This window comes from Tenrec ecaudatus, chromosome 10 (genome assembly GCF_050624435.1).
Source record: "Tenrec ecaudatus isolate mTenEca1 chromosome 10, mTenEca1.hap1, whole genome shotgun sequence".
Taxonomy (NCBI): domain Eukaryota; kingdom Metazoa; phylum Chordata; class Mammalia; order Afrosoricida; family Tenrecidae; genus Tenrec; species Tenrec ecaudatus.
In genome coordinates, this window is record NC_134539.1 from 134,353,047 (window position 1) to 134,365,256 (window position 12,210).

A 12,210-nucleotide genomic window follows, 5' to 3' on the forward strand; every position below is an offset into this window, starting at 1 on the left:
AGCACGAGGGGCCCCGGGCAGTCCCAGCCCAGGGAGAGCGAGCCTCTTCAGGATTGGAAAGGGGCATGGGGAGGAATGAGCTCCCAGGAGACAAGGGTCACCCTTGTGATGGCTGAACACAGCACCATGACTTTTGTCCAGGTGAGCGAGGCTGGGGGCTGAATGGGTGGGGTGGCGTGGGGATGAGGCCGAGTGGAGAAGCACTTTGTTAAAGAGGTGCAGGGGTGGATGGCCTCAGCTTGCTGACGACGGCGGGAGGACGGAGAGAGGGAGACTGGTTCTCGGCTGCCTGGCGTGGACTGTGGAGGGGGGTGGTGGTGGGGACCGTCCCTGAGGCCACTGGACAGTGGAGAAGAAGCACGTTCGGGAAAAGGAAGCCCCCGTGGGCTCTATCAGGTCGATGTGAAGATCAGGACCCAGGGCAGCGCCTTGAGGAGCCCCGCAGGAGGGAGGCTGAAACGGGAGATCTCCCTCAGGGCACCTGTGGGCACCTGTAGCCACAGGTGGGAGGAGCGCAGGCAGGAGACCTGAGCCATCCTGACTTGTGCTGGCTGGGAGAGGAAGTGGGGGGGCAGAGGGGAGGTTACTGATGAAGACTGAAAGGGGAGCCAGCAAAATGGGCATTGGACCAGGATGGGTGACTCGGCACGATGGTGACTGGGCAGGAGAGTCCAGAGCCAGCTGTGCCCGTAAGGTGATCATGAGGAAGGGGCCCCACTCACCTGTGGGCAAACCCTGTCAGTCCGACTCTTGAGCCTCCTGGTGGGCACTTGGGAGAACTGCTGGCTCCCCTTGCCATATGTGGCCTGTCCCCCAGCTCTGGGAGCCCCCTGCCCACCTGCCTCAGTGCTACCTGGGCGGGGAGAGAGCCGGCCCCTCCCTGCTGACTCCCAGGGACCCCCTCCTGGCCCAGCCCCTCTTTCCCTCGGCCCCTCAGCGCCGTGGCCTGGGACCGAGGGAGGTCCTTGTTCTGTTCAGGGTCCTAGTTGCCAGCCAGATGCTGTCTTACTCCAACCGTGCAAACCTCTCCTGTGGCCAATCCCAGCCACCGGCTTTTTCCTGAGACTGTGGCCCGTCAGGCCAAGGAGGGCTGGGGAATGGAGTGTCTAGAATGCCGCAGCTCGAGGATTGGAGGCTGGAGACCAGCTAGTTCACCTTGACACCAGGCTTAGCTCGCCCCAGGTCACCTCACTGGTTCTGTCTCACAGCCATGGCCTGGTCACTGTCTCATCACTGCTGCCCCCGCTTCTCTGGGCATCTGGACGTCCAAGTCCTTCCTAGTTTAATAGGTGTATGGTGGGGTGTGTGTGTGTGCGTGTCAATGTTGGGACCAGCCAGATGGGGCCATGGGGGTGTGAGTGTGTGTGTGTGTGTGTGTGTGTGAGACTGTTGGGATCAGCCAGACAGGGCCAGGGTGTGTGTGTGTGTGTGTGTGTGTGACTGTTGGGATCAGCCAGATGGGGCCAGGGTGTGTGTGTGACTGTTGGGATCAGCTAGATGGGGCCATGGGGGTGTGAGTGTGTGTGTGTGAGACTGTTGGGATCAGCCAGATGGGGCCAGGGTGTGAGTGTGTGTGTGTGTGTGTGACTGTTGGGATCAGCCAGACGGGGCCAGGGTGTGTGTGTGTGTGTGTGTGTGTGTGTGTGTGTGTGAGACTGTTGGGATCAGCTAGACGGGGCCATGGGGGTGTGAGTGTGTGTGTGTAGTGGACGTGGACTGTGCCCCCTCCCCCGCCGTGAGCATGCTTCATCTGTTTGCTCCAAGGGCAGAAGTGCTGGGTGCCAGATGGACCACCAGCCTGGGGAAAGGAGCCCTGGGTCTGACGGGCAGGCTGCAGCCCCTGCCCTCGGAGCTCCGAGGGCCATTAATGAACTCACGCCATCTTTACGGATGAGCACCATTCCTGTACGGGGCGGCTCTAGGCTCTGGGACATCATAGGGAGAGAGAGAAGCTGCCTGACGCCCAGGCTCATACAGTTCATGCGGAGAACCAACCCAGGGGATAAGCTGAGCTGGCAGTCCACTCCAGGGAAAGGCAACAGGGGCTGCTATCCAGTTGAAGTTGGGGTGGAGGAGGAAGTCCTCACAGAGAGCCCCACTTCAGAGGTGATGTGGGTGGCGTGTGGATGCGGATGCAGAGTGGCCAGGCGGCAGCCACAAGAGAAGAGGTTTCCAAGCAAAGGAGTGGCCGTGCCAGGGCCTCCAGGAAGCAGGGCACTGGACGGAGTGGAAAGAGAGGCAGAGAGCATGGGCTCAGACAGGGGCGGGGCGGGATCCCAGAAGGCCTTGGAACTGATCCCAAGGTGATGGGAATCCTCTGTTTCAACGGGCTCCCTCCAGCGGCTGCCCCACGGAGACCAGGTGCAGGAGCTGGGCTCAGGGACTGCGAAGTTCTCTGCAGCTGTCGGCCCGAGAGGTTGCTGGCGCCGAGGCGGGTGGGACCAGTGAAGAAGGTGACAGGTGCTCTTTAGGAGGGAGAACAGGTGTGGCTTCCTGGTGGCTCGGCTGTCAGGGTGAGGAGGAGGAAGGGGTCAGGGCAACGCCCAGTTTTCTGGGCAACTGGGTGGACTTTCTGGGCAGCAAGCTGGAGTTGCTGAGGATAGGCGCGGAGAACAGGTTGGGCGGGGGAAGCCCAGTGCCCTGTCAGGGGCCGTGGGCCGTCCATGTGAGATGCCAGGAAGGAGCAGGGCTGTGGCTTGGGAAGATGGCAGCTGGGATAGACATTGGGGTCCCCAGCAGGTGGTGGACCGGATGGATCTAGAGCCAGGGGCCTGGTAGGCTGGAGCTCTGGGGCTCTTCTGGCCGGACCGTTGTTCACCCACTGGGCACTGTCAGCCTCTGGGCCAGGGACAGGCAGACCTCGGACATCGGGAGCACCCAGATCACTGTAATAAAGCGAGTCAACCCGATTTTGGGGAGTGATCCCCCCACCCCCGCCAAAAATAAAGTTATGTCTCCCCTCTGCTGGAGTTTACCGCGTTCTGGAAAAGGCCGAAATACTGCGAGAATTGCCAAACCGGGGCGCAGAGGCCCAAAGTGGCAGTGCGTCGGGGCCTGCGGGCGGGAGGGGGCTGCGCGGGTCCCCTCCGCCGGCGACCAGCGCGGCCCGCGCCCCGCCTCACCCCGCCCCCGTGTCTCCCCCACCTGTGTGTCTCCCTGCAGAAAGCGGGCGGCGGCCTGCGCCAGTGGAAGCGGGTGTACGCCGCGCTGCGGGCGCGCTCGCTCTCGCTGAGCAAGGAGCGGCGGGAGCCCGGGCCGGCGGCGGCGGGGGCTGCGGCGGCCGGCGCAGGTGAGGACGAGGCGGCGCCCGTCTGCATCGGCTCCTGCCTCGTGGACATCTCCTACAGCGAGACCAAGAGGAGGCACGTGTTCCGGCTGACCACCGCTGACTTCTGTGAATATCTCTTTCAGGCTGAGGACCGGGATGACATGCTGGGCTGGATCAGAGCGATCCGAGAGAACAGCAGGGCCGAGGGCGAGGTGAGGGCCCGTGCCCAGCCCGCCAGGGCCAGGGTGGGGGGCGGCACAGGGCCTCACCGGCTGTGGGGCCCCACCCAGGCTCTCTGAGCTTCAGTCCTCCCCGGGCCCCCTGCGGGCAGATCAGGTGCCCCCACAGTCAGAGTCCTCGGTGGTGGGTTAGGCGAGCCTCGTAAAAGGCAGTCGTTATTGCCGGTGCTGCCCGGCGGCCAGGGAGAGGAAGAGCTGTCTGCGGTCTGTCCTTCTGACGGGCCGCTGACTGTCTGCCGAGGGAGGAAGCCAGAGTTGGAGCCTAGGGCATTGGCAGGGATCGAGGGACAATTCAGCAATAAGACGCCCCACCCCTGAGTAGCCATAGCTACCCTCTGGGGTGTGGGCTTGGAGGGGCCGGGCTGGAGGACGTCTACCTTCACCCCAACCCCTGGGCCTCGTGCCTCACCGGGGTGCCTCTGCACGGCCTGAAGGAAATTAGCAGGCCCTGCGCCTGGACGGGGAAAGTGGGGGAGTTAGTCTCTGTGGGGGAGGGTGGTAGAGGCTCTGGGGGCTGCCCCAGTGTCACCTGCTTTGGCACACAGACCCTGGGACCCGGGTCCCTGCTGTGGGGGGCCCTGGCTGGGCTGCCCCCCAAGGGCATTGTCAAGGTCACAAGTCACCTTTACTATCTTAACTCTGTCCCTCCTTGGGTGCCTCCCCTGTGCCTGCCATGACCCGGATGAGAGATAGGTACCTAACTGCCACCCAACCCCGAGGGCTCCACATGACCACCCATATTGCCACCGAAGAGACTGAGGCTCAGAGAGGTTAAGTGGAAAACCCATGGCCACACAGCTGGTGAGGGGGCCAGGCCTCTCTAGAGGCCATGTCCCTGCTGTCTCCACCTGGCCGATGGAGGAAAGGGGCTGAGCCTGGGCGGGCTGGACACTGTCACTGATGAGCTCTCTCCTCTCTGCCCCAGGAGCCCGGCTGTGCCAACCAAGCTCTGATCAGCAAGAAGCTTAATGATTACCGAAAAGTGAGGTGAGGCCCAGCCCCCGGCCGGTGCCATTTTGGGGAGCGCTGCCGGGCTCCTCATGGAGCAGTGTCCCTGGGGGTGGGGGAGGCTCCAGGCAGAGGACAAGCCCACATTTGGGTCCCTCTGCTGTGGGGAGGGGAGGGCCTCAGGGGGCTCAAGTGGCTGTTGCCCAGATAAGGGGGGGTCCACGCTGGGCCATCACAGATGAAGACCCCTCTTCTCCTGTTTCCCACGCAGCCATAGCTCTGGGCCCAAGGCCGATTCCTCTCCCAAAGGCTCTCGCGGCCTGGGGGGGCTCACGTCGGAGCTACTGAAGCAGAGTGCGGGCCGTGTCCTCAGGGTTCAGGACCTGCCGGCCGGGAGCAAGGGTAGGAGGGGGCTGCCCACCTGTGGGTGGACCAAGGGCGGGAAGGGAGGGTTTTGAGTGTGTGTCTGCGTCTGCGTCTGTGTGTGTCCAGCTGTGTCTGAATGTCTGCTTGTGCGGGAGTGTGGGGTGTGCCAGAGTGTCTGCTGTGGTCGTGTGGTAGCGTTGTATGCTGGTCTGTTCTGTGGGGGTGTGGGGGCTCCCCAGCCTCTGCTCGCCTATCTGCAGGGACAGGAGGCTTACCTTCTCTGGAGGCAGCAGCCTGTTCCCTCTCTCCCCCTTGGGCTTTTGGAATAGGAAGGTGTTCCTTTGGTGGGGTGGGGCTTACAGCTGCCCCTCCCTGTCTTAGAGTGGCCACTCCCCGTCTTAGGCCACTCGAATCTTCTGTCTTGGGATGGGATTTCCTGCCAGCCACCGCATGTGCTCATTTCACGTGTGCGAATGTGGCACTGGAAGTGCATGATCACGTGGGGTTGCTGCCCCCTGTCTGTACCCCCACCCCCAGCTCACCCTGGCTCCCTCTGCTCCCCTCAGATGACAGTGCAGCCAGCCCCAGGACCCCCTGGGGCATTAACATCATCAAAAAGAACAAGAAGGCAACCCCAAGGGCGTTTGGGGTGCGACTGGAGGAGTGTCAGCCAGCCGTGGAAAACCAGGTGGGTCCCCCAGGCTCCTGAGCAAGTAGTGGGTGGGGGTGGGGGACCCAAGGCGCCAGGCTCCAAGGGCCGGGGAACCAGCAGCCCAGAGACCAGGTCTCCCAGGGCAGGGTCACAGTGTAAAGTCCCTGCCCCTCCTCGGCTCCTTCCACTCCTGCCTTGGCAGCAGCTCTGGGCTTGGCATTGCCCCCGCAGAGGCCTTCCATCCTCCTCTGGCCCGCTTTGACACCCCCCCTCCACCTCCCTAACACCCTCACTGCCTGTGTCCCCAGCGTGTCCCCCTGATCGTGGCTGCGTGCTGTCGCATCGTGGAGACGCGGGGGCTGGAGTCCACGGGCATTTACCGAGTGCCTGGCAACAACGCCGTGGTGTCCAGCCTGCAGGAGCAGCTCAACCGAGGGCCCGGCGACATAAACCTGCAGGATGAGGTGGGCGCCCGGCTTCTGCTGAGGGTCTGCGGGAGGCTGGACAAGGTGGGGCATGATGAGGAGCAGTGTGTGGTCCGCCGATGCGTCGTGGTCACTGGGTTCTGCAAAGTGCCCGCACTGGACCCAGGCCTCAGGCTGGGCGAGACGGGACCCAAGGCTGATGGCTGGTGGATGAGCGCATCCTGGTCCCTGAGGCAGAGCCTGGAGGACAGGGGCTGGTGGAGAGCTCCGGGTTGAGGGGTGGTCTTCCGACTGGGTCTGTAGAATGACCAGCCAACCGAAGCCAGTTGCTGCCGAATTGGTCCCAGCTCCTGGCGCCCGCCCACGCACTCCGTGGGGGTTCTCGGCTGTGACTGTCGGAAGCAGTCCACCAGGACTTCTGCGGGGCCCCGGGGCGGTTCCCGCAGCTGAACTTGCCCGAACAGTTTGTGCGAGGCAGGGGTTCCACCAGAACAAGGAGGTTTCGCTGGAAGCCGGTGAAAGTCAGGTCCTGGCGTCCCTGGCAGCGACGCCAGCCTGGGCTACTGCAGGGCCCGGGGCCACCTGGAGTTCCCTGTAAAAGGCCTGGAACTCAACCACAAGAGCCCTGGTTACACATTGGGCTGCCCAATGAAAGGTCGGCAGTTCAAAACCACCTGCCGCTCCTCAGAACAAAGATGAGGCTGTCTACCCACAGGAAGGGGTCCAGCCTTGGAAACCCATGGGAGCAGTTCTAGACTGTCCTATAGGGCAGCCCGAGCCCGTCCCCATGGACTCGATGCCTCTGAGCTTAAGGTTGAGTTGACAACTTCGGCTTTGGGGGCGTCGGGGTCTCTGCTGCTGTTCAGCTACGTCACCACCCATTTCTCCCCTTCCCACCCCTCCTTTTTCTTCTGAAAATGAAAAGCCCATCCTTAACTCGAAGGACCCGCGGTCCTGGGACTCTGGGCTTCAAGAGCAAGTGCGTGGGGCTTTCTGGGGCGGCCAGCAGTTTGGGGCACACAGGGTGTCTGGTGAGTCGAGAGCAGCCCAGGAAGGAATCTGGGCCACTGATTCTCCAACTGTACCCTCTGAAGTTCCCGAGTTCTGCAGAGCGGGTGGGGAGGCCAGAGCAGCCCCCCTTTGATCTGCCTGCCAGGTTGGGTTTCCATAAAAGTTTTTGGGAACCCGTGCACCCGGGAAGTGAAGTCCACGAATCACATGCTGGGCTCCTCTTGTGACACACTTTCCTGCCCCAGGGGAGATGAGATGCAGCCAGGAAGCACGGAACCGCAGACAGGAGTGAGGCCCAGAGCGTCCCATCAAAGACCTCGTTGTGAGGTGACTGGGCGGGAGGGCGCACAGGCCCGGAGCAGGTGGCAGACTACAGGCTTTCCCTCTTAGAAGGATGGCGAGGAGGGGACAGAGGCAAGGGAGGGGGCCCAGGCAGGGACGATGATGAGGGTGTTTCCCAAAGTTCCAGAAGGGATTGAGAGTGGGGTCCAGAGTGGACCCATCTCTTGGGCTGGGAGGTGGCCGTGTTGAAGCTGTGAACTTGATCCAGTGGGCAGTAGGGAGCCTTCCACGGTTCCCCAAGGGGCCATAAATCAGGATGAGGCTTGAGAGTCATGTTTCAACCAAAGCCTCAGCGGCAAAGGAAGGAAGGGAGTGCGCAGTGCGAGGTGACTAAAATCCTGCAAGTGTGCGGGCCAGGAAGGCTCTGTGGTGCCAAGAGGAGGAACGGCGGGAGACGCAGGACAGATTGGAAAGAGAGGCAGGGGCAGGCCTGATGCTGGAGCTGGGGACTGGTGGGGCCTGATCCTTGCAGGCCAGACATGGCAGCTTTGAAAGGAAGGGGTGTGTTTCTGGTCGGTGGCGAGATGGCTGGGGGAGGGTGGGCAGCAGGAGAGCAGGACCAGGCTCTGGGGGAACGGAAGGAATGGGCCCTCAGGTAAGGCTGGAGGTGAGGGGCCGACAGGTGCACAGAGATGGAGCCAGACCTGAGATCTGCCAGCTCCGGGACTAGAAGGAGCCACACCAGGAAGTGGTGAAAGGAGGTCAGAGGGCATGAGCTTGGCTTTAGCTCCCGGGGTGGGGTGGGGGGCCCTAGCTGGAGAGGCAGCTGGTCTAAGCCAAGGACGCATTGGGGCGTGCCCGGTGCACTGGGTGCCGTGTTTAGTCTCGGTCGCTAATTGCACTGATGTGGGAAGGGCAGGATGGAGCCCGTGGGGCGTGCACGGTTGTTTGTGGAACTGCCCGGACCTCTGTTGTGGAGCCCCTGCACAGAGTGTGCATGTGGCCCAGTGGTGCCCTTTGTTGTGGGCATAAGGCTGCATTCATGCCCGGCTGGAATCCCCACCGAGGTTGCCGGTGCTGCCTGGCTGCAACGTGGCGGGATGGCGCCCTCTGGCGCCCATGGAGGGTGACAGCGTGCAAGATCCGGTTCCCACTCAACAATGCATACACGTTTGTTTTGTGACCGTGTCTGCAATTCCCATAATGTAACGTCACTCTTCCCACTGCCTCCCTGTGTTCTGTTTCCCACCGCCCTCCATTCCTCCCCGTCCTGCCGCCGCCGGGCCATGGCCACGCTGCCCTCTTGACCTCCAGGGGCTGATTCTTCTCCAGTGCGCCCCTCCCTGCTGTTAAAGTGCTTATGGGGCGGCTGGAAGCTGAGTCACGGGGTGCATCCAGCTCCAGACTTGAAGGGTTCCTAAGGGCTGTGTTGTGGTTTGTTGTTCGGCGCCATCGAGTCCCTCGTCCAACTTGTGGCGAGCGACCCTGTGCCCAACAGGACTCGTTCTGCTCTTCTGTTCGAATCCATCGACGCAGCCACTGCGTCAATCTGCCTCTGGAAGGGCTTCCCCTTTTGTGGCTGCCCCTCCACTTTACCACGCACGACGCGCTTCCCGGGGACCGGTCTCTCCTCGCAACACGCCCAGAGCACGAGGCAGGAGCACACTGGCCATTCTTCCCCGTGGCAGCCCGTGACGCTTTCCATGTTCTTCAGACGCATCGATCTTCTCCGCAATCCCTTCATCAGCGTCCAGCTGTCACATGCACACGAGGCAACTGACAACACCCTGGGTGTCCGCACAGTAACATCTTGGCTCTTCAGTGCTTTAAAGAGCTCCTAGTGCTCGTTTGCTCTCCTGACTGCCGCTTCCCTGAGCAGATTGTGGATCCAAGCAAGACAAAATCCTTGACAACTTCAATCTTTTCTCTGTTTTTAAAAAACATTTTTTCAAGCACCTTTATTTTATTTTTTAATAATCATTTTATTGGGGCCTCTTACAACCCTTGTTACCATCCGTACATCGGTTATATCCGACCTATTCGTACATAGATTCCATCGTTCTTTTCTAGACATTTACTTTCCACTGAGCCCTTGGGATCAGCTCCTCCTTTTCCCCCCTCCCGACCCCCCACCCAACCCTCGTGGTTCCCTGATAGATTGTAGATTGTTAATTATTTTCAAGTCTCACTCTGACCGCCATCTCCCTCCCCCTCTGGTTTCTGTTGTTCTGTTCTCCCCCCTGATTGGGGGTGTGTGGTTATGTGCTATTGATTGCGATCAGTGCCCCCCACCCTCCCTACTTCTCCCCCACCTTCGCCCTCCCCTTTTGGTATCTCTATTCCCAGTCCTGTTCCTGGGTTCCATGTGTGGGGAGTTTTATCTCTTGCCTGTACCTGTGTACATGCTCCCGTCTGGTCCAGATTGGGAAGCAGCACTGGGGTCATGGTAGTGGGGGCTGGGGGCCTCCAGGAAACAGGGGTTCATTGCATGACCCATTAGTGCTGTACTGCACTCTGATGGACTCACCCCCTCCCTGCGACCTCATTGTCCACAGATGGGCTTTGGGTCTCCACTCCACCCCCCTCCATTCTCACCAATGCATTTTTATTTGTTTACTGTTTGTTGTGAGTCTTCTGATGCCTGCTGCGGGGTCTCGATGACACCTCATGATCACACAGGCTAGTGTGCTTCTTCCATGTGGGCTTGTTGCTTCACTGTTGGCTGTCCGCTTGTTTGCCTTCAAGCCTTTAAGACCCCAGACACTATATCTTTGAATAGCCAGGCACCATCCTCTGCCTTCAGCACATCTGCTTATGCACCCATTTTGTCTTCAGCGATCATGGGGTGGGGGGGCACGGTGGGGTGAGCATCACAGGATGCCAATTTGTTAGAACAAAGTGTTCTTATATTGAGGGAAGGTATGAGCCGAGGCCCAAGGCCCTGCTGCAGCCTCAGTGTATTGCCTTATAAATATATGTACATAGGCCAATACCACTATTGTTGTGGATTAATGTATTTATATAAGTGTACACTTCTGTTAATCTCCCTGTCTATGCCTTTGCTTCCTAGAGCTTGCCTCTGTTTCCTTTTGCCTCCTCCTGCCCGGCCATCACTTTCTCCCTCTTCCACCTCTTAGTGCTTCCTCTCCACTAGCTTGGTGTTGCTCTGTTTGTCATGATGTTACCTCTTGGTCCAGGCGCCCTGGTGGCGTCATGGCTATGCGTTGGACTGTGATCTGCAGGGAAAGACTGGGCTTTCTGCTCCCAGAACAGTTGCGGTCTCAGAACACCCCCGCCCCCCCCCCCCCCCCCCGGGGATCGCTGCGAGCCAGCAGTCCCTTGATGGCAGCGAGGGCCTCTCGGTCTGGGTGATGAGTGGGTGTTGTTTACACTGACTTGTAATCCACCCCGAAGGCTGCGACCGACCACTGCTCTTCTTCAGCAAGAGCTTCAGGTCCCCCTCACGTTCAGCAAACGAGGTTGGCTCCACATTTTCCTCGCACTCTATCTAGGCCTTCTGTGTGTCCCCAGTGGGAGCAGGCGGCAGTGGTGGCTGGGTGCTGCGGAGGTCTCCTGCCCTGGGTGCCTGTGGTCCGTGAGTCCTTTGGACTCCTTGTTTCCCGGGTCTTTGTTTTCCTCCATTTTCTCTGCTCCAGGCAGGAGAGACCAGTAGTTGCTTCTGAGATGGTTGCTCACAAGCTCTTAAGTCTCCGTTTGCTGCTCGCCAAAGTCAGGTGCAGAGCACCGTCTTGGTGGACTGCGTTCTAGCAGCTGGCTCGGATGTGCCCCCAGCCCAGCGGTTCTCAGCCTTCCTCACAGTGCCTCATGTGTTGGTGACCCCCCCAACCAGAACATGATTTTCGTTGCTACTTCATCACTGTCATTTTGCTACTGTGATGAATCGGGTGACCCCTGTGAAAGGGGTCACGACCCACAGGTGGAGAACCTCTGTCCTTGATGATGGCCCTGAGTGAAGAAGCCCCCCCACCCTCCGCCCACAGAGTGCTTCCCTCCAAGTGCTGGCGGTGGCTCAGGAGTTCCCACCACTTTGCCCTGTGTGATGTGTTACGGACATGGCTGTACTCACAGCAAATTTAAATATGTGCATGGACATCACGTCTGGCAAGCCTGCCTCTGTTTGTGGGTGCTGTCCCGCTCTCCTGCACACCCCGCTCAGCTGGAGTGTTTGCGGGTCACTTGTAGATTAGGGCTCTGGGTGCAGGTCTGGGTGGGCGATAGCATTGGCCTTGGTTGCCTTTAACTGGTGCCCTCCCAGTGTCTGCCTTTGCCTTGGCCGCCATGTGCTGTCCTCTCCTCCTTGTACACTGCTTTTCCCATCAGCCGAGTGAGTGCCTGGCTCCCTTCTCAAACCCTAGAGCTGGAAAACCAAGAAGGACGAGCACTCTGCGCACACCTTGCTCCGAAAGAACTAAAGACAAAAACTAAAGTCTTGAGTTGCCGTCCTGCAAGACTCTAAGGGGAAACTACTGACCGATGCAGGAAGCAGCCACAGAAGCTGGGGGAACACAGAGTCACTGCAACGAAGAGAATGACGTGCCTCCAACCATTTCAGGAGGCAGCCGGAGAGCAAGAGCCAGTGGGGCTGCAGGAAGACGTTCAAGCTGCACTGAAAGCGCTCGCCCAAAGCAAGGTTCCAGGACTTGGTGGAGTACCACGGGAAACGTCTCAGCAAGCTGATGAAGACGAAGCCCTGGAAGCGCTCGCTCATCTGCGCCGGCACCTTGGACGACAGCTGCTCGGCCAGCTGACGGGGGAGAGGCCAATGTGTCCCCGTCCCAAAGAAGAGTGACAATCGCATCCATGTCAGATGCAAGTAAGACTTGGCTGAAGATCTCCCACAGTGGCGGCAGCCGTCGTGCAGGCGAGAGAGCTGCCAGCGGTCCAGGCCGGCTTCAGAGGAGGCCGTGGAAGAAGGGACACCATTGCAGAGGTCACATGGTGACCGGGAAGATGTTTCCTTGTGTTTGATTGACTGTGCTAAGACCTTTGACTGTGTGG

The 12,210-nt window shown here is 60.2% G+C and overlaps 1 protein-coding gene across 5 annotated transcripts in view; it reads left to right on the plus strand.

Moving 5' to 3' along the window:
• Nucleotides 1–12,210, plus strand: part of ARHGAP23 (Rho GTPase activating protein 23) — an 89,379-nt gene that overhangs the window by 51,914 nt on the left and 25,255 nt on the right. For 4 of the 5 annotated variants that reach the window (XM_075561722.1, XM_075561720.1, XM_075561721.1 and 1 more), the window contains exons 12-16: nt 3,163–3,480; nt 4,433–4,494; nt 4,727–4,857; nt 5,388–5,509; nt 5,782–5,937. In XM_075561722.1, the coding sequence (XP_075417837.1) occupies nt 3,163–3,480; nt 4,433–4,494; nt 4,727–4,857; nt 5,388–5,509; nt 5,782–5,937 (789 nt within the window). The remainder of the gene's footprint in view (nt 1–3,162; nt 3,481–4,432; nt 4,495–4,726; nt 4,858–5,387; nt 5,510–5,781; nt 5,938–12,210) is intronic. The other variant, XM_075561725.1, reaches the window with a different exon arrangement.